Source organism: Scleropages formosus, chromosome 9 (assembly GCF_900964775.1).
Source record: "Scleropages formosus chromosome 9, fSclFor1.1, whole genome shotgun sequence".
NCBI lineage: Eukaryota > Metazoa > Chordata > Actinopteri > Osteoglossiformes > Osteoglossidae > Scleropages > Scleropages formosus.
Window position 1 is genome coordinate 18,087,852 of NC_041814.1, and position 26,290 is coordinate 18,114,141.

The 26,290-nt window shown below is 41.8% G+C and overlaps 1 protein-coding gene across 2 annotated transcripts; it reads left to right on the forward strand.

Moving 5' to 3' along the window:
- The first annotated feature begins 2,594 nt into the window (after positions 1 to 2,594).
- On the forward strand, positions 2,595 to 26,200 carry kifap3a (kinesin-associated protein 3a). 2 transcript variants are annotated; one of them, XM_018754291.2, is made up of 20 exons: positions 2,595 to 2,812; positions 2,948 to 3,079; positions 3,772 to 3,923; positions 4,306 to 4,367; positions 4,452 to 4,593; positions 5,517 to 5,616; positions 6,705 to 6,829; positions 7,191 to 7,289; positions 7,420 to 7,598; positions 9,005 to 9,167; positions 14,050 to 14,150; positions 15,978 to 16,086; positions 16,239 to 16,351; positions 16,457 to 16,622; positions 16,716 to 16,841; positions 18,663 to 18,761; positions 19,311 to 19,396; positions 20,819 to 20,978; positions 21,280 to 21,379; positions 25,584 to 26,200. In XM_018754291.2, exons 1-20 carry the CDS (start codon positions 2,781 to 2,783, stop codon positions 25,702 to 25,704), a joined length of 2,367 nt encoding a protein of 788 aa, XP_018609807.1. In that variant the 5' UTR covers positions 2,595 to 2,780; the 3' UTR covers positions 25,705 to 26,200. The 2 variants fall into 2 exon arrangements, with proteins under 2 accessions (XP_018609807.1, XP_018609808.1); XM_018754292.2 differs by lacking the exons at positions 2,595 to 2,812; positions 2,948 to 3,079; positions 3,772 to 3,923 and having other exon boundaries at positions 4,309 to 4,367; positions 5,519 to 5,616.
- The last annotated feature ends 90 nt before the right edge of the window (positions 26,201 to 26,290 follow it).

A 26,290-nucleotide genomic window follows, 5' to 3' on the forward strand; every position in this document is an offset into this window, starting at 1 on the left:
TGAGCTTCTGACTCAAAATGCCAGCGCGCACAGGTCCTTAAACATATCTCAGACCTTGACGGACAAGTTACGTATCAGCTATTCTTAGTCCTTCCATAAGCCGAAGGAACCTTCCCCACGTTTGCACATAATTTACCTTGGGGGCGTTTCATACAGGACTAACTTGGATATACTAAGCTGATACGTTACTTCTCAACATTTGAATCTCTTCATTACTTGCCCAGATATGTGAAACCGTGGCTGACCTATAAAGTATTGCCCTCTGGTCAAGTTCCCCACTTTGTGAAACTGTTGATGTGAAGTACATTGGTGTCGTTTGGCAGCCTCGGACAGCCCTTATAAATATATGCTTAAGAAACTCAAGTGGATTATTTTAGATGGAGAAATAAACAATGACCCTCAGGCTTGTTGAATCTACCGTTCCTCTCACTGGACCAGTCTTATGAATGATGGATGATGCATTGCAAAACACACGTATGTGCATTCATGACCTACAATAGTAAGCAGTTCATTATACGAATTGTGGGAAACATTGACTTTGAAATGACCGGTTATCAATATGCATCTTTAACAGAGCACAGCTGGTAGTTACTAGCTGCTAGGAAAACATGTAAAAGCTCTACATTTCAGCCCTGTATTTTGCTATGAATATTCAGACATTCATAGGAGGAAACAGCAGAACTGACCACGTTTTGTAATGTTTTGTTGATGTAATGTAATAATGATACGTATAATGGCAATGTAATGATGGTGTGAAGTGTTTGGCAAACTGTTGCTGGTGACCCACCCGGGGCGGAGGGCAAAACTAACTAATTAACTACTGATGCTGTAGTGCTTAATATACATTTTCAATAGATTACGCTCAAATTTACTTGTTGGGAATAATACATTATGTCCAACTGTATTAAGAAATGTCATCCACTAAGCGGAAATAAGTGTACAGAGAGACTGGGGCTGTTTATCACGCTTTTACTGTATTTTATACTTGTGTATCTTAAAAGCATGGAATCATGGAAGACGTGTTAACATTAATATGAAAAGTAAAATATGTTAGATATGGAAAACATTTTTTTTTTTTTAACTTTTAAACTTCGAAGATTTTTATTTGTAATGTAAAGTAAAGATCATCAACAGCTATAACATGCTTGTCTATCTTAATGTCCAACATCATCAGCAAAAGTGAACCATCCAGAAACCATATGACATATCAAAGTAACACCACAAGGGTGTGACAACGAACCTAAGAGGAGAATGACGACTATCCCTACAAGAAATTATTCATGAATCCTCATACAAATTATTGATCTCTCTTTTTCCCTAGCTACCACACTGTTTGACTTGGAGACTCCAAAAACAGGTTAAACACATTACTCTCCTCTTTTCAGTCTAAGTATGTGATTAGCAATACCTTTATCACATCCAGTTTTAATAAAAAAACACTCAGGAAATGGTACTCCAACACAAAAATATAATGACCTGTTTTACATCACTTTATGAGGCACATTTAATGCGTATATGATTGTGCGGCATTCTATAGTTTCGCTGTGATGATCGTTGTGAGAATCAATGTGCCAAATTAGTAAAACATATTTAACAGTGTGAACAGTGCATTTCTTGCTGCTTGACAGAAATGAAGGAAATTGACAGAAGGAAATTAATTCCCATAAATGTAAATGTACAAAAGAGTAAATTTAATATATCAATGCACATCAACATTTTATATCAAATGTCTTTAAACGGGGGGTGTGGTGGCACAGTGGATTGGACTGGGTCCTGCTCTCCAGTGGGTCTGGGGTTCGAGTCCTGCTTGTGGTGCCTTGCGACGGACTGGTGTCCCGTCCTGGGCGTGTCCCCTCCCTCTCCAGCCTTACGCTCTGAGTTGCTGGGTTAGGCTCCAGTTCCCTGCGACCCCATATGGGACGAGCGGTTCAGAAAGTGTGTGTGTGTGTGTGTGTGTGTCTTTAAATGCCTGCCTCTCTCTCTCTGCTAAAAATGTGGCTCCATGTAGTGCTTCTGGACTCTTCTTAGAGTCTCCTGTCTCAGATCTGTCACTTCTAAAATCTATAATGGACATATACCTTTAATGCCATTGTATTAAAATATGTCCTTGTGCTGGGCTCAGACTAAAATATATACTGAATATTTTTTTCTGTGAAAATATTTATTTCTTCAGAATTCGCATTGCAAAACAGTTTTGCATGCTTACGTCATCTCTTTCTGAGAAATTCCTGGCAACTGAGAAAACATATTTAACATGTTTTAATTAGATTATTAATTGTACTTGAATTACTTAAATTATGGCCTGCTATGGGCTGGTGCCCTGGCTCGAATCCTATGCTTCCTGCATATTCTTTGCACCCCATAGCATTGGACTCGCGGTTATCGGTGATGGATGAATAAATCACCATTCATAGTTGTACATATATAACAGAACAGCTTATAGTACCAGAGTATAGTTCAGTCCCTGCTCCCTGCAGCACTAACCTGTACAAATAAATCAAAGCAAGACTCTCAGGAGGAACAAGGTGCGCAGCAGTTCTATCCTCCAACCTACAGGTGGCGCTCTGCACGTCAGCAACTCACGCAAGAACGACTCCTCTCTTTGGAAACCGTGTGTAAGAGTCTTGCTTGACGACTCGTCTCTGCCCTTAGCAACAGGGACGCACCAACACCGCCCAACGGAGAATGAATGTGTGTTAAAAGACGGAGTTAAACCTACCGCAAGTCTAAAAAAACAAAGATAGGCGTGTCCGGATTTTCCGGGACATAAATCTTTGAAGATGTACTCGGAGGATGCACGCTATTTGAAAAGGTGACCAGGGGGGCACCGTGTCTAGTTGTGAAATAATTTTTTTAAATATTATTATTATTATTATTATTATTGAATACACAGGCAACTAGTATAATTATAACGACGCCGTGTGTGTGTGTGTGTGTGTGTGTGTAGGAGGGTGACAGGCGGTGACGTGGATGTCCACCCCACGGAGAAAGCCCTGGTGGTGCAGTACGAGGTGGAGGCGACCATCCTGGGGGAGATGGGGGAGCCCATGCTCGGGGAACGCAAGCAGTGTCACAAGATGTGAGAAACAAACGCTCATGATGATATAATCAGGCAGCCGTGGTGCTCGCCCTGTTATTCTACAAGAGCTGTAGGTGGTGTAATGGTCAAGGCAGAGAGTGTGTAGTGCTTTTTTTTTTTTTTTTTTTTTTTTTGAAAGCTGAGGGTTCCAGGTCTCACACTTGGCTGTAGTGCCCTTGACCAGTTAATTCACAGAAATATATATATATGTTGTAATACCCTGCCTGCTCTGTAAATGGGTATATATATCACTGTAAAATTGACCATCTACCATTGTAGCTCGCCTTAAGTTGGTCTTGGACAAAGGCGCCAGGTAAATAAATGTTAATAGTAACCCACATTGTACCATCCCGTAGACTTAATGATTCTATAATAAAATGCTGTCAGATTCATAATTGAAGTGTTAAAGAAATGTTGGTGTTTCTTGTTTCTCTCTCCTGTGTACAGTACATCTCTGCACTATATACTATACATCTCTTCTTTGCTGTAGACAGCTGGTAGTGTAGTGGTTTGAGCTGCTACCTTTGCATCCCCAGGCTGGAGGTTCAAATCTCACCTCTAGCTGTAGTACCCTTAAGCAAGGTACTTACCCAAAATTGCTTAGCTGTTTAAATAACTAAATTGTGAGTAACTTAATATTCTGAAGCTGGTTTGGTGAAAAATTGGCTGAATGTGATGTTTTTCAAATGCAGAATTCGCCTCAAGAGCCTGAATGCCCATACAGATATAACTTCTCTGGCTCGGAAAGTGGTGGAGGAATGCAGACTGATCAGCCCCTCCAAGCTGCCTCAAGTGGAACAGCTCTTGTTCTACTTACAGAATCGTCGTAAAACTGATGGTAAAGGTACGAAGGGGAGTTCAGTGCTTAAGGGCATAGGCGTGTAAACTGTAGGCTACTTGTTCAAGTCCCACTCCCTGCTACTGTTGTAATACCCTTGAGCAGCGTACTTAGCCTGAACTGCTCCGGCAAAAATACTCAGCCGTATAAATGAGCCAAGTTTTATAAGTCACTTTGGATGAAAGCTTCAGCTATGTGTAATAGAATCAGATGCAATGATTATAGAACGGTTTTATCCTGAATGGAAGAATGTGTTAAAATAAATACATGACAACAATAAGTCATATTTTATGTTCTCAAAATGTAAAATGAATGTTAATTGCAGTTGCAGAATTGCAATACTGTACATGCTGTCTTAGGTATGCTTTTTATTGCCATTGACATACAGACAAGAAAGAGCAAAACAAGCCCGTCAAGCCAAGGGAACTGACTCCTTTTGAAGGAATGGAGGTACTGAGCTGAAATGTGTGACAGCGTCTTTTAATACTGTCCAAGTGGTGTGCAGCGTCTTCTACCTGAACTTCATTCCCACAGATTGACGAGGAAGCCAGCATCAACAACATAGAAGACTATGTGGAGCTACTCTATGAAGATATCCCAGAGAAGGTTCGGGGCTCTGCCCTCATCCTCCAGCTTGCCCGCAAGCCTGACAATCTTGAGGAGCTCTTGCAGAATGGTAGTCTGCCACTGATATCCTAGCTCAGTACAACAGTTTAGGATGCTTTAAACTTTAAGCACCTGTTTAAACTAAACTATATCATATATTTTCATACCCATAAAATAAAAAGCCGGAGCCTCACCGCAATCGGGACAAGCGGTTTTAGACTGTGTGAGTGTGTATATATCTTGCTCAAGCATTGTTGAGCTAGACATTATGAGTCCATCGCAAGGCACCCCAAGCAGAACTCGAACCCCAGACCCGCCAGAGAGCAGGACCCGACCAAACCTGCTACACCTCCGCCCCCCCCCTTGAGCAAGATACTTAGCATGAATTGCTCAAGTTAAAATTTTTAGCTGTTTAATTCAGTATGATTATAAGCTGCTTGAGATAGAAGTGGGAGTTAAATTCTAATGGGAAAGTATCTGAAAGCATTTTATTTGTATCAGGTAGAACAAAGAATCAGTGCAAGTGTTTAAAATTTTTATTTTTAGTATTTCCCTGAATTTAAGTTCTGAAAATTAAGGAAATCTGTCTTTTGTGCCTGATCTGAAAAATGTATTCTGTCCTAATGATAGATCCATGTAAGCCTAGGGAAATTCAGGTCTCGATCCTGGGGGCAAACTTCACAAGGGTTTGTTCCAGCAGGGCAATGTAAACCTGATTCAACTGACTGGCTTTCTTCTCAACTCTTAGCTGGTGAGAGGAAAGCATAAGAAGTGGATTAATGTGGCCCACCGGGACCATGAGTTGTGTTGTCAGGTGCTTGTCCCTGAAGCCGTACGTCAACCCAGAGCCATGAAGTGATAATATACGTAAAAACTGTTACTAGCTCACAAAAAATGTGTGGTGTGATAGGGGGAGGAGATGAAGATGAGCTACAGCGATAAAAAACCTGAGGAGATCCCAAGCCTGAAGCTTTGGTTTCTGTTACTTATTAGAGACAGCCCTGGGAGCCTTGGCCAGAGTCCTCAGGGAAGACTGGAAGCAGAGTGTGGAGCTGGCCACCACCATCATCTACATCTTTTTTTGTTTCTCAAGGTACTTATGCAGCCGTGTCATTCTCTGCAGTAGATGCTTCAGAATGCTGACAGATTTGTATGAAGTGTGGGTCAAATGTGTTGTGTGGAATCTGCAATGGTACACACAGAGGAGTTTGATTTACAGGAGAGCAAATGGCTTTATTCCCAGGTGAATAGAAACACGCATGAGAAACTCCTTGCGCTGTACAATAGAGCTTGTCATACTGTTATACAATAGTTCAGGTCTTTTGGGGTCGACTTCGTAGGACAAATGGCCTAATGAAAAAAGAAACTGAAAGGATGTAAATTAAACAAAGTGGTAGTTGATGGTATCCTAGAGGAAATAGAGGAAACTCAAAAACATGCCTCATGCGATCTGTAATTAATGCAACAATTAATCATTTCAGTCAATAAAATGTTATTCTGAGGTTTTCATACTATTTCGCATACCTTGCTTTCATGCCACAAGAAAACCTTCCTAAACCTAGGAGCGGTCCGCAGATGTGAATGCAAGGGCAATTTTTTTTTTTTTATTGTCTGGGTTTGCCAACTGAACAAATAATAATAATGCAAGTTTTTTCCATTACATACAAGTTAGACCTCTCAAAAAACTGAGCTGAATTCCTAAATTTTAGAATGGGAGCTATAGAAAAATTTAACATCTAGGAAGAAGTTTCAGAATTTCCACATTTTAAACGAAGCCTATTAAATTTCTTGGTATACTGAACCAGCTGTCAAAGTTTATTTAAAAATTGAGACACTTTAAGCTTTTGGAAGAGACTAGTCCTTGTTGGCTCAGAGAAGGACAATGTTATGCCTTTGAATCTGGATATTATTTGGTGGGTGACTGGCTGATCACAAGCCGCAGACACTGCTTGGCAGCTGATAGCTACTTTGACATGTGTAAATAATTTTTTGGCTAAAGGCATCACATACAAAATGAGGTTATTGCAATGTGAGATTCAAGGTTATTGCAATGTGAGATTAAGTTTGGACAGGAATAATGTTTGCCATGTAGTCCAGTTTCACAGTGTTTTCATCTCATCCGTTTGTCATGTAATACATTTAGTCACCTGTCCCCTCTTCTACGACATCTATATTTCCTAGTTTCTCCCAGTTCCATGGGTTGCTCACCCACTATAAGATCGGAGCACTGTGCATGAACATCATTGACCATGAGTTGAAGAGGTATGACCTGTGGCAGGAGGAGCTCCAGAAAAAGAAGGCGGCTTATATCCTTGCCATGATGAAGTGTGCAAAGCACAATTTTAGGGTTGTATGAGGATAAAAATATAGGCGTCCCTCTGGGACCTAGCTGCTCTTTCAACTCCCCCTTCTCACGAAATCTGTGACCGTGTCTCAATTAAATGTACATTGGTTTTACTGAGTTGGCTCGTTCTGAGTTCTGTTTTCATACATCATTACACTTTGCTTGTGTTGTGCACACATGATGCAATAATGACTGATGAAACGCAAGTATTTAATACTAGATGTCAGATATGTTTGCACTGTAAGCAGTGAGATATCAGAAGCCTTTAACTTTCTCAGGGACTTAATATGCAAAAGTGCAGCCCTCTCCTTGACAAATTATACATGAAGATAATCCTGACAACCAGAACCCAAAAAAGGACTATGAAAAATCTTTCAAGAAGTACCAAGGCCTTCTAATAAAGCAGGAGCAGCTACTGCGAGGTGTTGTATGAAGCCTTGTCCATCACTAGACACAAACAGCAGTATTATTGTTTATTTGTACATTTTTATTTGTTTCTGATGAATGTAAAGTGACTGTGTGCCAATGGAATTCTGGCTTGTGCGGTTCCAGTGGCTTTGTACCTTCTGCTCAACCTATCTGAGGACATGCGCACAGAGCTCAAGATGAGGAATAAGAACATCGTCCACATGTTGGTGAAGACTTTGGACAGGGAGAATGCAGACCTGCTTGTCCTAGTGGTGTCTTTTCTCAAGAAGCTCAGTATATTCCTGGAGAACAAGAATGACATGGTGAGGCTCATTTTAAGTTCAGCTTTTTCATGGTGGTTTTGTTTGTTTGAATTTCATTGTCTGCTGTTTTATTCCAGTGCCTAGCTATGTTTCCATTTCTCTTCCTGCATCTATAGCAAAAAATAATAATTAGCATAATACTTGTTTTTAGCTTTGTCCACCTCTTAACTTGTCTCAGTCGTAGATGTCCCGCATACTTTGAATTCTTGCGTCACATTTCCTGTTAATACAGTCAAAGTGGGTGCCAGTAACAACAGTTTCTCAAAAAATCTGGGCTTTCCCTGCCGCTGGGCTATAGAAATTTCACCAGAGAAGGAGCACATGCCTCAGCTCATCAGTCTGTACACTGTCCCAGCCTGCAGCCCCCAGCTGGAACCAATCTTGTTCTACCATACAGTGTCCATGTATCAAACCCAAATTAAGAGCAGTTGGCTTTATCCTCTTGTTTCCTTTACTGTATCTTTGTTTTAGATAAAAAATGCGATGCTCTTTGAAATTCTTTCAACATGTCCTAACAAAACAGACACATGTCCAGCAGAAAGACCTGGGGAATTTTAAAAATAGAGTGAATCACAGCAGTGGCTGTGTAGGTTTTCAGAGCTATCGTTTTTCACTGGAGGTGAAAAGAGGTTTGAAAAATTGCTAAATGATGTCCAGTGCATCGGTCTTATTGTTTTAAGGTATGTTGTTAACCATTGGCAGAAGTCAAAACCACCACGCTTGTTAAACACATTATCGTGGTACATATAGCACCTGTGGTTATGAGTTATTAATAATAATAAAGCTCGATTGGAGAAAGTGTTTACTAGAGCAAAATTGCAGTTTTATTGGGGGCAGATTTTTAAAGATCTGTCCCTCTGTGGGCGATCTGTGGACCACAGAAGTATAAAGCGCACTGTTAACAAGTGACGCTGTGTTGTAATTAAGACACACAGTCTCCCCGAGAGGATCGAAGGAGCTCAGGCACCATTAAAAAGCAGAAGGTCTGTATTATATTAGTGCAGAGATTCTAATTATGTGTTACAGTCTGTAGACAGTCACTTCATATACGCTTTTCTTGTTGAATGTACACATCATATGCTTTTTCTTTACTTACAGAGGCTGCGAATCATCGTCTCTGGTGGTTTTCAATGCCATGTGACTGAAAAGTTTATACACAAATAAGCACTTTTCAAATCGGTGAATGCATTGCCCTTGTTCGGTTATTTTCCAGAAGATGGGGATCACGCGTGTATTTTAAGGTGATGATGAACATGCAGGCGGGCCTCGTTCTCACTTAAATAAAAAAAAGCATAAAAAAGCACTCCTCTTGTCATGGACCGAGAGGGCTGTAACACGAACCAGAGGTCCACAAGCTCAGGAAGGAAAGGCCTTGTTTTTGTTAGTTTTTCCATTTTCACTGGCAGGCTGAAATTGATACCATTGAAAAGCTGGCCAAACTGGTTCCATGTGAACATGAGGACCTGCTGAACGTCACCCTGCGCCTCCTCCTCAACCTCTCCTTCGACGCAGACCTGCGGGGCAGGATGGTGCAGGCGGGTCTGCTGCCCAAACTCACCGCGCTGCTGGGTATGTGCTCGCAACTCCTGCAGCCACCAGCTTCTCCCAACACATGACCAGTGTGTGAACGCACAGGAAGGAGCACACTGTTCTAACAGTAAACAAACAGACCACAGGTAATGAGGGACCGACCCTGGGCAAAGTTTACTCAAACATAATAAAGTGAAAATAAGAACACATTTGTATTTTTAAAGGATGTTATTCAGCGACAGTGCAGTTGGCATTATATTCCGTTAAGGATTCTATGTGAGATCAATCTGAGGTTTTGCAGTTTTTTTAGCTACAAGACACAGTGATGCAGTGGGTAATGCTGGTGTGTCACAGCTCCTGGGTTGTATGTTTCAATGCAGCATTAAATTTGGTTTATGTGGGTTTTCTTTGGGTGCTCTGGTTTCCTCCCACAGTCCAGAATTTGGTTTGGTTACAGTCACGCGAATTTGTGACTGTGAATTGCCCGTAGTGTATGTTTGTTTGAGTGTGTGTGTGTGTGTGTGTGTGTGTGTGTGTGTGTGAGATTGCTCTGTAATGGACTGTCATCCCATCCAAGGATGCATCTGGAAGAGGCACTGGACTACTGCAGTCCTGCTGGACAAATGGTTGTCAGTGATTGATGGATGAACTTCTTCACCTTAAAAAAAAAACTGTAAATAAAGGCTTTTTCCATGCTGAGGTAAAACTGTAAAACGTTATTTTTCTGCAAATGAGAGTTTCTGCCCATAATTGGTAGCATATCAGTATCTTTATTAGTCTCAACCAGAAAAGGAAAATCATATTACTTAATCTTTAGCCTGGGAATGTTTTGGTAACATCTTTAACCACTTTAGCTGTACATTTTTATCGTCTAATATTAGAGCCATAAAAGCTGTAAGGTTTTAATCAGGGGAGATAAGATGTAGAGTGATGGATGTGGGAGACTCACTACCCCTTAAAGACCATTTATGCACAAATTTCATGGCTTTAGTTTTTCAGTGATAGAATATTATTTACTACAGTGTCCAGTGCTGGCTTGTTCCCTTTACTGCATTTGTGAAAAAACAGAGTATAGTATTCAGTATAGCAAAAGCAAGATTATAAGGTTGGTCACTACAAGCATTTGTTCTCTTTTTTGAAGCAAATGTTTAATTAGTAAATACCATTACTAATTTTGTACTTTACCTCTACTAAATTAAAGGAAGCTCCTTGCGGTGATCTTCTGCAATTGCAGGAACTTTCCACCTCTACGATACTCCAGAAACACGCTGACTCTGGCATTCATTAGAGAAATTGTTTTCTGAAATTGCATATGGCACATGGCTGGCGTAGTCATCTGTCTTTATCTGGTACGGTCACACCCATGTGCTTTGGAAGCATTTCCCCAAGGCCCTTAGGTGTGTGTGTCTCCCCCCCCCCCCCCCCCAAATTATATGGAAATAAATTTCTTTTTTGAATATATATATATATATATATATACACACACGTATGTAAATATTTAATTTTATTTATTTATTTTTTCTTTCCCATATAAACACATTTAGCCTAAAAAAATGTTTTTTCAAGGCTGAGCTGCAAAAGGTCCTTTGAGGTTTTGTACTGACATGCTCTTTGGCCTCTTCCTTTCCGCATGCCGTCTTTAATGGTTAATTTTAACCGCTGGGTTGGTCTGGTTTGGTGTGTATTCATCTGCCTTTGACCTTCCACTGGTGGCTGCTTGCCTTAACTCATGAGTAAATCTCCATGATTAATGTGTTGCAACTCATTTTTGATCAGAAAACTTCTGTGCATAACGATTCCATTATGTTTAGCAATCTTGACAGTTTTGAGTTTGGAAATGCCAGTATTATGATTACTCTTACATTTTGAATTAATTTCATGTGTGTTTACATTTTCTCTGCTGTATGTGACAGCTCTGAATTACAGTAAAAGATGCCAGTGGCTGACTAACCTGTGGACATTGACCATTAAATTAGACAGACTCCCTGAAGTCAAGCATTTTAATAGTTATCCTATCCAGACCATTTTCATCCTTTTTTGTGTTACACTCAAGCAAACATCCTGGTATGCAACCGCACACATTAGGGATGGCGAAAAAGTTTTGAAACACACTTTAAGAGGAAAGATGGCGCAAAACAGCTTTTTAAGCAGAACAGAATGTTTTTGTTGCCCTGTTGAATGTTCCTAGATGTGTCATATCCTGTGCAACTGATTATTATACATTCGGTTTTGAAATAATTAAAGGAAAACCTAACTGTGTAATGCTCGGAGGATGTATGAAAATGTACCTTTGGATTTGGAAAATGTTGCAAGGATCGCATTCTGTATTGTGTAGGTCTTCTGTAGATCTGAGAAAAGCCATTTGCGTCACTTCATCTAGACCTTTCTCTCACGCTGCAAGTTTTTTGCTACCTGAGAAAGTTACTTTCTTTATTAGATTTATGTTTATATTTGTCCATAGCCCACAGATTTGGTTCAGGAAATGTGAATGTTAAAGATTTTACAGACTGGAATGATCCCATAGATGTTTTTATTAACCATTATTTAGCTGGTGCTTTTGTGCAAAGAGACTTTTAGTTTTATGTTTTTATGCTATCATTTATCCAATATATACAGCTGGGACTTTCTATTATATAAGTTCAGCATAACTACTTTCATGAAGGGTACTGTAGCAGAAGAGGGAATGCATACTTGAGTATGTAGGGTTGCATACCACCTGTTGCTCCATGCTGTTTTATACTGTTATTATTTATGTAGATTATGTTTGCAGTCATTATATGACATTTACTCGGTTTTAATTTTTGCGTTAGCTTGAGTGACATAGTGAGTGCATAGTCTCTGTCAGCTGGTGCTAGTAACAGATATATGTTAAGAATCCTCTTCTGTACTTATTGTACTTTGAAAGAAAATGTGAGTTTTGCCAGCAGTCAAAGGATAATGATATTCCGTAAGGATAACTTGATAAGATGGCTGGTAGATTGAGGTGGTAGTGTTAGGTACTGAGAGAGAAGTAGGCTCTGTTGGTTGGGTTAGTAGTTTGTGTACAGCCCCCATAATTTTAGGGGTTTAACATCTTACCCTGTGTATTATTGTACAGGTGGTCCCTGATTTACGATGGGGTTACGTTCCGCGACACCCATCGGAAGTCGAAAATATCGCAAGTCGAAAAATTCGTTTAATACACCTAATGCACGCCTCAGCATGACAAACTGGGAGATGCAGATCACTGCCGCTGCCCAGCATCGCGAGAGAGTATCACTCCGCATATCGCTTGCCTGGGAAACAATCAAAATTCAACATTCTAAGTACCGTTTCTACTGCGTGTTTGTCTCCAGCTCACCATCGTAAAGTCGAAAAAATCATAAATCGAGCCATCGTAAATCGGGGACACCTGTATACACTTTTATCAATTTTATCATTTTATCAAAATGTATTAGTCACTAAGGAAATTGCACAAAGAATCTTTATGCAGTGTGTACATACGTACATACGGATGTGAATGAACTATTGTGTCTACATAAAACTTTTCTGTCCTGGCTAATCCATAAGGCGTGTCCTGCATTCTTGTCCTGCTGTTAGTGCTGATACACTCAAAAGTGATTTCAGTTACTCATCTCTCATTACTGTCTGTAGGCTGTCACTTTACAAATGTGCGCGACTCGCCCCTGCCACTCGTTGAAGAGCTGTCCCTCATTACCGTGACAGGAATTTTTAAACAGTTAAAATTCCCACCTTTATCATATACTGTAAGATCATAGTTAACTGAAGCTTGTGAAAATGGTAAATCAGTGATCATACCTCTAACTAGACTTGCATTGCTTTTTCTGGCTTTACTTGGCGATAAAAAGAGATTTTAAATAATTTTTTATTCATATACAGTACATAATTTAAATAGTATTCCTATTTAAAAAACACCACTGGCACAAAAGAACCCAGATGCCAGTGCTGTTATTTTATGAATCTCGGCAATTTAAATCATGCCGGGGCGTAACTGAAGCTACGTCTCCCAGTTACTACCCCTGGAAAGTATAATTAATTTTTAATAGCAATTTTTTTTTAAAGACGAGAGAAAAAAAGTTGCTTGTGCTACAGTACTGTTTAATAGGCCCTTCTTCAGCATGTAAATAATCTTCGATTTTCCTAACGGTGAAGTATGGTAATAATGTGGGTCAGATGTTGTAGTGACCCTAATGAGAAGCACATGTACCGGCCAATCGGGTCACACCAGGGACCTGGCAGCCAGGCTTGAAGTTATTAATGGCTGTAAAATTTATGCTTCCTCCTGTTTTCCCAATTAAATGAAGAAGCCCTTTTTTTCCTTGGGTCCCGGCACCCGCATATGTTTCTAATAGTCTGTGATAATACAGCCTGGAGCGTCTTGGTCCGAGGCCGCGGCCATGCCGTCTCCCCTCTAAATGAGTGATTATGTAATGGGTCACTCCATGTTTCTGATAGCGGACTCCCCTAAGGCAAGGCCTAATTAATGGAGAGGCTGATTTGAGCCCCTTGTTTCCCTGCGCATGTTACCACTGTGGGACCGGGTCATTCATCAGCGAGGGGCCTGGTTGGTAAACATGAGACCATGCCTGAGGTCCATAACTGTTAGTGCTGTTATTTAGAGCATTGCTGAAAAACAGATAATACTGTGTTTTCAGCAATAGAAAGTGGACTAATTATTCTTATCGTGTAAAACTGATTCCCCTCCCCCCGCAGAGAATTTATACTTGGCCATGTTACTTTACTCTTTCTTTACAAATATTTAACTCCCAAGAAGCTAAATGAACTAATTCTGTTTTTATTGAGAAACCAAAACATTAAAAATCTAAGCAAATACAACAGGAAAAATGTGCTACATATGTAAGGAATGTCATCTGGCCCTAGAAAACCTCAATTTTCAATGCTGTTCATGTCTGTCTGTCAGGTAACGAAGCCCAGAAACACACAGTGATGAGGATTCTGTACCACATCAGCATGAATGACAGATCCAAGTCCATGTTTGCCTACACAGACTGCATTCCGCAGGTGAGACCTCAAGCTGGCATTGAAGTCGCCGTTGAATATCTGCAGGTCTACTGAGCTGTTCTGTTTGAGAGATTTGCTGTCAGAGCACCAGTTAAAGGGAGTTGGAATTCTAATAAGACAAATAAAAGCACTCGCAGTCACGTAGTGATTCTGATTAAAACGCTGAAATATTTCAGTACCACTTTACAGTTACAGCTGTGTAGAACTTAGTGTATACTGCATTTATTTTGCTCCATTCTGTTCTACTGAAGTGCAACCCAGAGACACCGTCCTAATAAGGAGAAGTAAGGCTTGGCTTTGGTCTTTCAGTGATACAATCCATTTCTTGTGGTTTATAAACATTCTTCTTTTGTTTAACTTGATCAAAATTCCTTCCACATGCTAAAATGAAGTATACTCAAAGTAGGTAGTACATCTAGTGGGTGCTTTGTGTTTTGGGTCACACTTCATAGTTGTGTGACCCGGCAGCAGTCTGTAACCCGGTGAGAATCCTCCTACCCTGTCCAATGTCTTGGCTCCAGATGGCTTTTTTGACCCCTTCACTTCATGCCTTTGATGTCCAGACCAGCACATCCCAGAAAGGCAGCCACTCGTGGCTCTGCCCGCAGCCATGCAGGGCAGTCAGATGAAATGGTGGCCCCAGGAGCTGCTGGTCATTGGGATGAGGTCCTCCTCAACAGTGAGGCCTTGCCATAATTACTCAAAGATGTTGGCAAGGCGGAGCACCATGCACCAGGAGGTGGGGTGGGAGGGCAGGTTGGGGGTCTGGCCTCCAGTAACTGGTAAATAAGTAAAGTCAGGTGCCAGAGAGTCTAGACGTGGTGATTTCAGCCATGGACCCTGGTATCTGATACTCAGTGTGGGACCTGTGTGATTGCACACTGCTGCCTCTTCAGAACCCCATGGTGCCTTCTTACGCTTTCCTGTTTAATGTTAAATCAGCAGATGATGACGACGACTCTCACCGAGAGCCATACCTGCCCCCACTCACCCCGTACTTCCTGCGTAACTTCTTGATTGCTTTGCCTCCCGCTGCAGGTATCAGGCTAACAGGTTTGCTGCTCAGCTGGTGTCAACGGGTGATGTGACTGTGAGATAGTGTTTCAGATCACACACTTTTCCATCATAAAGAAAAGTACACATTATGAGCAGGCGTCAGAGAAAGTGTATCTCTTGACAGCCGTGCTACAATATGGACAAATTGTATTACTTTAACTTCTAAAGCTCTCCTTAACTTTTTTGTTCTTCTTAGTTTCATTAACCACTTGTCCTTATCAGGTTCACAGCAGTGAACCCATCCCAAAATCACTGAGCACTAAGCTAGGAGGGGTAGACCCAGGATCCATTGTAGAGCAGACACTCACTAACACAGGTACACACTCTGGGCAAATAGAGTGTCCAGTTCACCTGAATTGCATGTTTTTGGACTGTGGGAGGAAACCAGAGAACCCAGGGAAAACCCACATAGGCATGGGGAGAATATATGAACTCCACACAAATTGAGCTGGATTTGAATCTACACCTAAACAGACCAGTTGCTGTGAGGCAGGAGCACTACCTGCTGCTCCATCGTGCTGCACTCTTTTTATTCTTGCTTTTGTATAAATATTTTAGAGATGTGTATCCTTAGATGTGCAGTTATGTTGTATTACTGCTGGAAGTTTCAACTGGGGCAAGCTGGTCTCCTTTTTTATTGTAATTTTGTAAATATTTGAGGCTCCTTAAATCATGATTTTTTTTTTCATATTTGTGTGCATGAATTCATCTGTGCAAAGAATGAGGGGAACTGTGGTCTCCTTGCAAACTCTGGGTATATTGTGTTTGCAGCTGATGAAGATGCTCTCTGAGTGTGCAGAGGAGCGCGTGGACACCGAGCTCATCTCCTTCTGCATCAACCTGGCGGCCAATAAGAGAAATGCCCAACTCATGTGCGAAGGTGAGCTCGGCAAGCTGTACCAGACGGATTTCACCAGAAAATTACCCAACACTTTCTACAGTCCTGTCTTCTGCTTGTCCACCTGATGTTCCACCTGACCTTGAGAGACTTGACTGTGCTACAACCCCAACCATCCAGTTTCTGCCTTTCAGGAAATGGTATGAAGATGCTGATGAAGAGGGCCTTGAAACTGAAGGATCCTCTTCTGATGAAAATGATAAGGAACATTTCCCAGCACGATGGTGCGACTAAGCAGCTGTTTATAGTGAGTGTGGCTGGTGACTGAGGTTGACTATGCATCACTGGAGCTCATGCACTTTTGTCACATTGAGCTGGAAGAAAAGTGATGCACTTCCTCTTTTTTTTCCAGGACTATGTAGGGGACCTGGCAGCACAGATTGGGCCAGGTGAGGTGGAGGAATTTTTGATTGAGTGCTTGGGTACGCTGGCCAACCTCACCATTCCAGACTTAGACTGGGAGCTGGTCCTGAAGGAGTACAATCTGGTACCCTACCTGAAAGACCACCTCAAGCCTGGTAAATGTGCTCACATGTGAGAGGAGGACCACCGTTTCTCAGTCCTGCCCTACCTTTTTCAACTTGTGGCTGTCCTCTTCCCTCTTCTACTAGGATCAGTTGAGGACGACCTCATCCTGGAGGTGGTGATCATGATTGGGACTGTCTCCATGGATGACTCATGTGCCGCCATGTTGGCCAAGTCTGGTATCATTCCAGCACTCATTGAGCTGCTTAATGGTAGGTTGATGAATTAATTGTGCTAAAATAATTCTGCTGTGTCAGTAACTATAAATAGGAAAGATCTTTACTTGTACACTGGCTACTCCTATTACAGATCGGTCAGAAACATTTGAAAATACACATTTTCCAGTTTATTTTTCTTCACTTACATATTTTCTAAACACTTCTCTTTGTTCTGAAGAGAATGTGTCGAGTTTATGGGCTGTGCCAGTAGATGACGGTAAAACCCATTTGTATTTATATTTACTCATACGAGGATTAAGGGATGGCATGAGTCAGCTAACTTCCACAGTATCTGCAGCTCATTTCTGGTATTCATGAATGCTGATCAATAATGAAATGACAAATGTTGCAAATTTATGGGGTTCAGGGAAGCACGCAGCATAGTAGTTGAAGCTGTTGCCTTTGGATTCAGAGGTTCAACTTTTGTCCCCTGGTGTAAAGCCCTTGAGCAAGCTACTTACTCTCAATTGCTCCAGTAAAAATTACGCAGCTGTATAAATGGGTAAATTGTAAAATTGCAAGTTACATAGCTTAGCACTGTAAGTTGCTTTGGTGAAAAACACTGGATCAATGCAAATAAACTGGTCAGTAATATGGACTGAATAGGGATTTGCAGAGACAACATTTTTATTTGCAGTGGATTAGTTTTAAAGTGCCTGAAAGTTAATAAAAAGGTCTTACAAAGTATTTGTGTTTACTTTAGCTATATTCAAGGTGTTTATAGAACCTATCCACTGAATAACCTAAGTGAAATGACTTCATGGTAAAAGTGATTTTTGAATTGACCAACAAATCAAGTCTGAAGACACTTTCGGGCCCAATCGTGTTTGTAAACTGAGGAGCCAGTGTAGTATTTTCTGTTCTCATTTAGTGTAATGAGTGAATGTAATAAGGAATAGCAATAAGTGGTGTGCGGAACAATTTGGAACTATTAGTTATGCTGGGGATCACCATGACAGCACTGCCAGCAGCGTAAAAGGAAAGTCAGCAAGGTCATAATTTAGTTTGATCTGTAGCTTATGGATCTTTTCAGTCAAAAAAATGTGCTGTGGCAAAGTTTTTACCATGTGGTTACTAGCTAAAACTAGCTGTTTTTTGAGAAAATACAGCCAGGAAACTGCTAGAACCACTGCTAAATGACCAAACAAATAATCTGAATCCAAACCCACATTGATGTCACGATGACGTACAGCAAAACGATGCATGTCTTGGTTAACCTTACACAAATTCCTCATTTTGACAGGAGTTTTTATACTTTTTATGTACTGTATGTTGTTTTATGCAATAATTACACACCAGTTTGTTTGGATTTCATACAGTGAATGTATTCAATGATGATTCTCTAGAGCTCTGATTAAATAAAAATCAGATCCATTCATGTGCTATTTCCGTTTTTTTACTTGTATAATAAACTGGTACCGTATATTAAATGGGGGCACGGTGACGCAGTGGGTTGGACCGGGTCCTGCTCTCCAGTGGGTCTGGGGTTCGAGTCCCGCTTGGGGTGCCTTGCGACAGACTGGCGTCCTGTCCTGGGTGTGTCCCCTCCCCCTCCCGCCTTACGCCCTGTGTTGCCGGGTAGGCTCCGGTTCCCCGCGACCCCGTATGGGACAAGCGGTTCAGAAAATGTGTGTGTGTGTATATTAAATGAATGAAACATGAACATTTGTAAAAATGCAAGATGTAGTGTACCATTTATAACCAAATATTGCCCTAATATATTGAGACAGAACTAAAAAAAGTACTGTGCACCTCATAACAACTCAAAGATCATTCTTCCCAGATGAAAAAATCTCAACTTTTTTGTTCTCCCAGCCCAACAGGAAGATGATGAGTTTGTTTGTCAGATCATCTATGTCTTCTACCAGATGGTTTTTCACCAGGCAACCAGAGACGTCATCATGAAGCAGACCCGTATCCTTCCCAAAAGGACTCTGCTCTTCTCTAAAATTACCAATAGCCCTTCTTCTAAGAACACAGCTTGCAACCTGTTTTTCATTATGGGTGTACAAAGCTGAGGGTTTTGCAACTTTCCAAAGTTTTTATACAGAAATACACACACCCACACCATCTGAAACCACTTGTCCCACAGGGAGCCAGAGCCTAACCCGGCAGCACAGGGCGCACGGCTGGAGGGGGAGGGAACACACCCACAACGGGATGCTAGTCCATCACAAGGCACCCCGAGCGGGACTTGAGCCCCAGACCTACAGGAGGGTAGGACCCAGTCAAACCCGCTGTGCCACTGCACTCCCCCCTTGCTCCAGAAACTTGAAATGTAAATGGTTTCTGTTCAAAGTGTAATTTTTTTTTTAATTTATTTTATTCATTCTGACTTCAAGCCTTTAGTTGTTAACTTGACTTACAATACATTGAACTTTTGATTAATACAGATAAACTGATATTTTATCTATTTTACACATACATAAAATGAGTGAATAGTTAACCTGAACCCTGCCTCAGAAGCTCCAGCTTACCTCATTGACTTGATGCACGACAAGAATGTGGAAATCAGAAAGGTCTGCGACAACACCCTGGACATTATTGCTGTAAGTGTATGATTCAGTGCAGCAGAAATACTCTTAATGGATGTTTTGGTGGGCCTCTAAGGACTGTTCTTGTGTTTGTGTCAGTACTTGGACACTACGGTCATAGAACATGAGACTCCTTAATTTACTCTGAATTTAGCACGTTAGATGTGAGTGAAGACTGGTCACCTTTTACTTGGTGTGCCACTGGGTAACCCTCATTACTCCAGAAAGATCTGATCACACTTTTTTGTAAGTGGAAGTGTTTAATTGAAATGATTGCTGGGCTTATTAAGCTGATGCCAGATGAAAGGGTGGCGTGGCTCTGGTTATCATCAGCAGATGCGGAAAAAATGCAGACCCCGGTGGCCCTGCCTCGTGTGTGAGCAACAGGCCACTTGATTACAGTTTGCAAAGCGGAGCTTTGAACGTTATGGGACGAAGGGCCTGTTCTGTCTTCTTTCTTCAAATACACTCTATTCAGCCTCTGCAAATGTCAGTTTTCATCATACTCATATTACATTTGAAAGTGCAATGAATAGTTTAGGCTAACCCCCTTTGAGTTAGAGCCTTGATTCTCCGCCTTCTGTCTGCATGATGAATGTGAAGATAAACATTTGCTTTATCTACCCTATGTCATAAGGTGTTTAACACACAGCCAGAAATAATGAATTTGTAGTTTTATCAGCTGGTCTGTTAGATCAGAATTCTGGGCTTCTAAAAAATGTTGTTCTACCCCCTTAAATAAAATATAGTAATTAACACCCCATTTCCTACTCAACTGTTTTCAGTGACGGTACTGTTTTAATTAACTGTTATTTAGCACGTAACACTCCAAGTTAGTTTACAAAATTAGGTGTGTACACTAAGCTATTTACAGTGATGTACCCATTTATATTGCCTTTTTTACTATATCAATTCAGGGTAAATACCTTGCTCAAGGGTACTACAGCAAGTCCAGGTATTTGAACTCAGGCTTTCGATTTGGGGGGGTGCGGTGGCGCAGTGGGTTGGACCACAGTCCTGCTCTCCGGTGGGTCTGGGGTTTGAGTCCTGCTTGGGGTGCCTTGCGATGGACTGGCGTCCTGTCCTGGGTGTGTCTCCTCCCCCTCCGGCCTTACGCCCTGTGTCACCAGGTAGGCTCCGGTTCCCCGCGGCCCCGTATGGGACAAGTGGTTCTGAAAATGTGTGTGTGTGTGCTTTCGATTTGATGATGACAGCTGTAGTCACTACACTTCCCATTGCCCCAGGGAACAAAATTTCGGAAAAAGTAGATTAATTTTGAAAAGACCTTTAAATCAGTCTCTAGCATTTCAATTCCTCCGATCTGAACCAAAAATGGACACTACGTACTTCACTAACAATAAAAAAAAAAGGTGTGTGTGTGAGTGCTTTCAGCACAGAATGGGACCTTGAGAATATGGCCCCACCACTCGCTTACAGGAGTATGATGAGGAGTGGGGGAAGAAGATCCAGAGCGAGAAGTTTCGCTGGCACAACTCACAGTGGCTGGAGATGGTGGAGAACCAGCAGACTGACGAGGCTGATTCCTTTCTTCACGACAGTGACATCCTGGGGAGGCCTGACCTCTTCTACAGCACCGGTGGGTGGGCTAACATACGCCGGGCTAGGGATTACCTGCAAAGTGTCCAGTGCCACATGCAATTTAAATAATGCCATTAGCAGCCAAATACCAACTGTTAACCCTCGTTCCAATGTCAGGAACAACAGCTTGTCGTCTTACGTATATTCCTAAAATTAATTTTCCCCTAAGTGCCCTAGTTATGTGTATATTTGTCTATATACGTAATCCCTCTGGATAGAACAGGTCGCTCTTTCTTTTGACTTATATTTGCAGCCATTTGGTCACAACATTCTTTGTGCTCCCTTTTCATCCTCTGAAGATGGAATAATCCCAGCCGAAGGACCGGTCAGCGCCGAATTTTTCAGGAACTTCCACACCCTCAACGGGGACCTGGCAGCACAGCAGGTTTACTCTGTCAGGTGAGGCCACCCTACTGTCACAGTCTTCACACACACTGGGTTCTCCTGCACTATTGTTGAAGCTGGTGATGGAACACCATACGTATTTTGTGTTAATTTTTTGGAATCTTCTTCATTTGCATGAAACAGACCTTTCTGCCTGTTGTTGACTTTTCCCTTCCAGGTGTGGTGGGAGAAGCTGAACATATGCCCATGCTGTCTACTGTTTTCTAATTTGAAGCGGCAGCATCAAGGTGTTTTATTAAAAAAAAAAAGCTTATTAAAGCTGGGAGTCGTCAATTTTCAGTAGCAATATACCAGGCCCAAGGTGAAAACTTGTCCTGCAAAGTTTTTAGATGTTATAATGCTTGCGTTTGATTTAAACTGTGATAATTTTCCCCAGACTTATCTAGAGGGCATTAATCATTGATCGTTTTAACATGCTTTGTTGAATAATATTCCATTATAAATGTATTATTAGTTTCCTTCATTTTTATTAGTTGTTTTTAATAAGATAAAGTTCTTGTGGGTGATTTCTTGAGGACCTGTTTGTTTTGGCTCCTTTTCTGAGTCAACTGTGTAAAAATGGATGGTTACATTCTGAATGTCCGCCACGGTTATATTAGGCCCAGCTTGACATCTGGAGAGAAATTTTTTCCAAGAATGTTCTTTGTAAGCAGTAAATTTTAAAAAAATACTTAGAGGAATGAGGATTTGCAAAAGAATGTTTTAAGTTATCCAGGTTAAAACAGTTAAACTGGTAATAATAAGTCTGTACAGTTGTGAGAGGTAGTTTTTGAACCCCTTGGAATATGGAGTTTCTGCATGAATGGCGCCCAAAATGCGATCTGTTCTTCACCAAAGTCATAATAATAAATAGTGAGTGTTATTTAACAAACAACACACAGAACATCTACATTGCCATATGTTTACCGGACAAGTGGTTTAAACAATCAAGGTCATTGATGTAAAAACCATGTGAAACTCTAGGGTACTAGTGACATCTTGAGAAGAGGATGACTGGACTCAGGTATTCCAGTCAATGAGTCAGGTGTTATAATCAATTATTTACCTGCTCTTCACAGAATTCTGATGAAGTGCAGTATAGGTAGTCTTTCGCTTATGACAGGGTTCCGTTCCGATGACCTTTTCATAAGTTGCACACCCCATTATACTGTATTATATAAATGTACATAGCATTGTGTTTCTTAGCTGAAATGTGCTGACCTAAATGGATGTGGACCACAAACTGTGCTGCAGCAGCGAGCCCCCAACCCTCATCTGGCACCCCATATCTGTGAGATAGCATTAGCTGCCTGTAAAAATAATTGAATGCTGTGGCCTCCTTCATTTATTGCAGCCCTAAAGATGGGCCCGTGTTTCACAGCCATATGTAGATGCACGCTGAGCTTAATTAGAAGGTCCGCCCCCAAACAGAAAGCAATCAGTGCACGCTTTGAAGGCCTGTCAGCTTCTGACAGTGCTCCTTCACAGGAGCTAAGTAGCTCAGTAACTATGGCAGGCCAATCAGAAGTATAAAAAACATTGCTGATTCTTGGAGCCTGTAAAAGCGGGATGTGTAATCGGAGAAGTCGGGGGAGATCAAAGCGGGCAGGCCGTGGAACAAGGTTGAGTGCTCGCCGGCCCCTCGGAACCCGTAAAAACTCTGTCTTTGTGCTTTTTCCTTTTCGCGGGCCCTTGCCCAGCCTTGGCCGCAGAGCCCCGGCTCCAACACTGGCCCCCTTTGTGCTTTGACCTCAGCGCTCGACCGCCTGCGCTGGAGAAATGAGGTGACAAGCTGAGATAAAATTGCATGGGAAGCCTGCAGCCTCAGATCTGGGTGTCAGTTACGTGTCAGGGAGCAAGACAGCTCTGTAGGCACAAGTGGCCCTCTTTGCCTTGCTGTGCTGGTCCTCCGCTATGAGCCGTTTGTCCCGGCCTACGCTTCTCCAAAGAAAAAATCATTATTGTTGTTTTGTTATTCTGCCGATGGCTTTCACTCGAAGAAACTTAGTTTTACCCATGAGCGCAGCTAGGTGTTTTACTGGTTTACTGCACAAGGGTACTACTGCTGGTCGGTCCCCTCTTGGCACTTGAACCAAAAAACCTCAGTTCATAAGCCTGTGTCTATAAGTGCTTCATTGACTGGTGATCCTTTCCATTCTTTGATGCGATGCACAAATATTTCAAGCCAAAATCTGTTTTAATCCCTGCACAACTGCTGGTGGGGAGAGGAATCCCATTCTCTCACTGCCTTCCAAGTGAGAACTTAAAGTCCGTCACCGCATCTGCCTTGAGCGACACTTTGGCAAAGGAGCGGCTCCGGTCCCTCGGTGCTGACGGAGAGCCATGCCTTTGGTCAGAACCGGGACCATGGGTCATAGACCACCATGCTCGTCCACGCGGTCCTCCGGCACTTGTCACAAGGCCCTTTTAACCAGGAGTGAAATTCCCTGTGACAGCACTGGCAAGCCAATCTGAAGAAGCCATCATTTTTTCAACTTCTTCGAAAACGCGGGAGGCAGGAGGGGTCGGCATTTGAAAAGGGTACTGTGCGTAACTGATTGCTGGAAGTGATTTTGGCTAAAAACAACAGGTCATTTGTGAAAGCGCAGGGGCAAAGCAAACAGCTCATATTTTAAGGGCTGTTCCCCGGGCTGGTGGCTGGTTTTAGAGCTGAGGGGAAAGTAGTTGTCAGCTGCAGTGCCATGTACCTATCACGATCGCAGTTCATAGCTTCGCTGACCAGTGCGGCACACAGCATGGATCATGGAAAGGCTGGATGGCCCCAGGGCCATTGGATGACTTCTCGTGGTTGGGTCCTCTGTACCTGCTGCTTTGGTGACTAGTTTCCAGGGCACCTCCTTCAAAACCTTAATGGTCCTTAAAGCATGGGGTGGGGGGGAAGGGTACGGTGGCACAGCTGGTAGCGCTGCTGTCTTGCAGTGCCTGGGTTCGATCCCCGCTCAGTCTGTGGAATTTACATGTTCTCCCCATGTCTGTGTGGCTTTCCTCCCGGTGCTCTGGTTTCCTCTCACAGTCCAAAGACATGCTGTCCAGGTTCACCCATAGTGTGTGAGTGATAGAGGGAGTGCGCTCCACTGATGTATGGATGAGTGACCCAGTGTACGTAGTGTATCTAGCAGTGTAAGTCACCGCGGTGAATAAGCTGTGTAGGCTGATAACACTACATAGAGTTCATTAGAAGTTGCTCTGGACAAAAGCATCTGATAAATAAATAAAATGTAATGTAAATGTAAAGCAGCCCTGCTCTGCCCCAGTATTTGAAGTTTGTAGTTTATTTACATCTACTTGTGCCTTTTCTTGTACTTTCTGGTTTCATTTTTGATATAGTTTTGGAAGATTTTGCCTTTAGCAAAGAATATGATCCAAGACAGAAAAAACTGAATTTTATTTCCTTTTTTATTACTGCAAAGAAAACTATTTTTATTGAAACTAAATGCAATGCAGTGTGATTTAACAATGAAACGTGAGGCTACACTTCATAAACTATTCCTTGAATTGTACACAATCTTTGCATCCATGTCCTCACAGTCATCAAACCCTACACTGGGGCTCCATCTAGTGTTGTCTTAACAAAGTGTAGCGGGCACTGCTCGTGCCCTCAAGAAATACAACATTTAAGATAAGGTGTAAGATGCAACATTTATACAATGTTTATACAATACGCTACTTAAAATTATTTATCAGCTGGGTAATTTTTTAACATACCAGTTCAGGATAAGTACCTTGATTCCACTCATTTCGATTCAATTTACTTTCATGGAGCGCTCTTCTTTGTCAAGCGATGCAGAGTGCTGAACAATGGGTAACACAGGATAATGACACAATCGCGAAAACATGCTTGAGTGGATCAGATGAGCCAGCTGGCAACTGAGGAGAGGAAAACAAAACAAAAAAAAAAAATCCCATCCACAAAGAGACTAGCATAAAGAAACCTTTGGGGGGTCCAAGTTCCTATGACAACCCATCCCTCCTGGGCATTTTAGTATGGCTGCTGTGGACCTCTGTACATATTTGTATGGCTAAAAACCAGTGTAAAAACATCAGAGTGAGTTAGCTAGCTAGCTGATCACAGGTCCTACAGCAGGAGTAGAGATTCAAACCCAGGTCTCTAATTTCAAGGTGATGATTCTGAGCACTAAGCAACCTGCTGCCCTCATCTTCATATATAAGAATGCTCTCTCTAACCTTTTGTCTCCAGCATGGCTGATGACGGATTTGGACAAGCCGCTGGAACTCCAGGCCGTCCAGTCACAGCCTACGGGTATCGCCCGGACGAGCAGTTCTACTGCGGATTCAGACCCTCTAGACAAAACTACTAAGGCCATTTTGATGTTGGGTTCAAACTGTCGTGTGTGCTGTTTCTGAGTGAGAGTGCAGTTATTTAATTGCTCTGCCCGAGCTGTGCATTCCAGGAATTATTAGCGCATTTCTTCGTATTGTTTTAGTTCCTTCTTGTTTTTTATATTGTTATAGTTTAAGTATGGTTAAGATATAAAGTGTTGCGCTGAAGTAGCCGTGCATGATTTCATGGCAAACTAAGTTGACTATATTAGCGCACTAACATAAATGTTAGTCTTTTATTGTACTTGTGTCACTAAAGCAATAATGTAATTAAAGGGCATTATCATCATGGTATGGGTTTCGAGTGTCACTGTACGTGGAGCGTTTTCTATTAGTACCGGAAGCATACGGAGAAATCTGTATAAGTCTGCTGTGTTAATGTGTGCGCGCTCTTCTTCTGAAGGAAACAAAATGGATGTGAGCCTGGAAACACACTGCCGTTTTCTGTTTTTTAACACAGGAATCGTGTTTTGTTTGGATTTTGTAGTTAGTTTTTTTTTTTGCAATATCCACCAGTGTAATTTGTTTTAAAACGTTTAAACTGACTGGTTTAAATGTTTAAGT

What these genes read in the sequence shown, in the direction of transcription:
- kifap3a (XM_018754291.2), top strand. Translation starts at nt 2,781, where the DNA reads ATGTACTCGGAGGATGCACGCTATTTGAAAAG. An exon ending in GCAGGAGCAGCTACTGCGAG is followed by an intron (nt 7,290 to 7,419) that starts GTGTTGTATGAA and finishes GTGCGGTTCCAG; the next exon opens with TGGCTTTGTACCTTCTGCTC. An exon ending in ACACAGACTGCATTCCGCAG is followed by an intron (nt 14,151 to 15,977) that starts GTGAGACCTCAA and finishes TTGTGTTTGCAG; the next exon opens with CTGATGAAGATGCTCTCTGA.